The sequence below is a fragment of the Terrapene carolina genome, unplaced genomic scaffold (assembly GCF_002925995.2).
Source record: "Terrapene carolina triunguis isolate 2854851 unplaced genomic scaffold, T_m_triunguis-2.0 Scaffold233, whole genome shotgun sequence".
NCBI lineage: Eukaryota > Metazoa > Chordata > Testudines > Emydidae > Terrapene > Terrapene triunguis.
Window position 1 is genome coordinate 14,330,174 of NW_020664584.1, and position 2,880 is coordinate 14,333,053.

The following is a 2,880-nucleotide window of genomic DNA, read 5'->3' on the forward strand; positions in this document are numbered from 1 at the left end:
CTTAGCCACATCGTCACACTGGGATCTCAAATTCAGTTGGTTATCTACATAACACCCAAGCCCTTTTCAGAGTAACTGCTTTTGATGGTACAGTCCTCAATCCTGTATATGCGACCTACTTTCTTCTAGATATATGACATTGTGCATTAATTCGAATTAATTAATTAATTAATCAGAATGTCATGCAGTGCTAAGTCAAATACCTCACAAAACTTTATGATATCAACACAGTTACCTTTATCAACTGAGCTTGTAAATTCACCAAAAAATAAAAAAGTATCAAGTTTGAAGTCTCCAAATCAAAATTTGAATCTCTCTCCAAGAGATGTGCTCTCATTCAACCATAAGATATGGGCGTGATGCAAGAATTATTTGGGGAAATTCTCTAACCTGTGTTATGCAGGAGGTCAGACTAGATGATCACATTGGTCTCTTCTTGCCTTAAATTCGATGAATTTTTATCAACCCTATTTTATTCCCCTTTAGATAACCAATGGCTGGACTAGAGAAAGGAAACCATACACTCATTACAGAGTTCCTGCTTGTAGGATTTGAGACTTTTCCCAAGCTGCAGATAACCCTCTTTGTGGTGTTCTTTGTCATCTACCTAGCAACCATTGCTGGGAACCTTCTCCTCATTCTGACCGTGTGGACTGATCACCACCTACACACCCCCATGTATTTCTTCCTCAGCAATTTATCCTTCCTGGAAACTGGCTATGTCTCCAATATCATCCCCAGGCTGCTGGTGAGTCTTGCGACAGGTGACAAGACCATTTCTCTCCTGGGCTGTTTCCTTCAGTTGTTTGTTTTTAGCTTTCTGGGTGCTACTGAGTGTTTCCTCCTGACTGGGATGTCCTATGACCGGTACTTGGCAATATGTGATCCACTGCATTATGCAAGCAATATGAGCCCCAGGTTTTCCTTTCTGCTGGCCTTTGCTTCTTGGGCATTAGGCTTTGTGGCTCCTTCCTTCACAGTAATTATGGCATCCCTGTTGCCCTTCTGCGGTCCTCATGAGATCAACCACTTTTTCTGCGATTTAACAGCTGTGTTGAAGCTTCCATGTACTGATACTAGCCTGATAGAAATAGCAGCTCTAATCTCTGCCTCTATTATATCAATGATCCCATTTGTCCTGACCATCACGTCCTATGTCTATGTCATCCTGACTATCCTGAGAATCCCATCCACCACTGGCAGGAAAAAGTCCTTTTCCACCTGTTCCTCTCACCTCATTGTGGTTTCAATGTTCTATGGGGCTCTGATCATCATGTATGTGGCACCATCAGGAAACCAGTCTCTGGACTTCAACAAGGTGTTCTCCCTCCTCTACACGGTGGTGACTCCCATGTTCAACCCCATTGTCTACAGCCTGAGGAACCAGGAGGTAAAAGATGCCTTGAGGAGAGCTATCGGTAAAATGTGGCCTTCCACCAAAATGTAGCTGTCACTAAGTTCCTCTTTTTGAATGAACTTATAAGGGAGGAAAAGTTAGGAGTGAAATTTACATGTAAGACAGTCCAACAATGTCTTTCTTTGCCTCAAATTCTTCCCCCCCCCCTTTTTTCCACGGTTTCGGTTGCTGCCTTAAATCTTGATCTTAAAATGGTCAAGAGATGGCAGTTTTATTAATGATGCAGAAAGAAGGCCTAAGCAGTTTTTGTAACTGTCCTTAGCTGTGATTTTAAAAGGGGCCTGGTGGAGTTAGGCACCCAACTCTTGTTGAAAGTCCACGTGATCGTCCTGTCTCCAAGAATACCAGCTATGTCAGAGGAAAGAACCAATACCATGGTGATCATGGCTGGGATTCTTTTAAGATGTCACAAGTAATTAGACACTCAAATTCTTCTGACATTCAACAGGAATTTGGCACTTAATCCTTTTAGCTTCCCTTGAAAATCCCAGGCCAAGTTTTCGATGTAGTGAACCATATTGAGTTGTGGTAGGGGTAATCTCCCTTGAGCACTTATTTCTTTACTCTTAGGTCTCTTGAGCATCAAGTGCTGATGAGATAATGTGCATTTCTAAGAATCAGAGTCATACTTTCATGACAGGTCTCAGGCCTGCTGCTGTTGATACATTAAAGGATCACGGGAATGTGATTAAGCCCATATATTTTAGATTCTCATAGAAACACCGGCCTCAATAGGAGTGGGCAAAGAAAGCTATTCCATTTCATGGAGGAGTTTGATATTTCAAAATCAGGCTTCATTCTGACTAAGAGCAAAAACCAAAACATTAAATATTCTCCATGAAGGGGGATGGAGATGTGGCTCCAGGGCAGTCCAACCAGCTCTCAGCTTGAGCAGCTGATATTTCAAACAGTATCATAGAATCATAGAATATCAGGGTTGGAAGGGACCTCAGGAGGTCATCTAGTCCAACCCCCTGCTCAAAGCAGGACCAATTCCCAACTAAATAATCCCAGCCAGGGCTTTGTCAAGCCGGGCCTTAAAAACCTCCAAGGAAGGAGAATCCACCACCTCCCTAGGTAACGCATTCCAGTGCTTCACCACCCTCCTAGTGAAATAGTGTTTTCTAATATTCAACCTAGACCTCCCCCACTGCAACTTGAGACCATTGCTCCTTGTTCTGTCATCTGCCACCACTGAGAACAACCGAGCTTCATCCTCTTTGGAACCTCCCTTCAGGTAGTTGAAAGCAGCTATCAAATCCCCCCTCATTCTTCTCTTCTGGAGACTAAACAATCCCAGTTCCCTCAGCCTCTCCTCATAAGTCATGTGCTCCAGACCCCTAATCATTTTTGTTGCCCTCCGCTGGACTCTTTCCAATATTTCCACATCCTTCTTGTAGTGTGGGGCCCAAAACTGGACACAGTACTCCAGATGAGGCCTCACCAATGTCGAATAAAGGGGA

The 2,880-nt window shown here is 43.4% G+C and overlaps 1 protein-coding gene across 1 annotated transcript; it reads left to right on the forward strand.

The window, feature by feature from the left end:
* Positions 1 to 493: 493 nt before the first annotated feature.
* On the forward strand, positions 494 to 1,447 carry LOC112117398 (olfactory receptor 6C74-like). The gene has a single exon (XM_024215345.2). It carries the CDS (start codon positions 494 to 496, stop codon positions 1,445 to 1,447), a length of 954 nt encoding a protein of 317 aa, XP_024071113.2.
* Positions 1,448 to 2,880: the final 1,433 nt, after the last annotated feature.

Coding starts and splice junctions, on each gene's coding strand:
- LOC112117398 (XM_024215345.2), top strand. CDS start 494: ATGGCTGGACTAGAGAAAGGAAACCATACACTCATTACAGAGTTCCTG.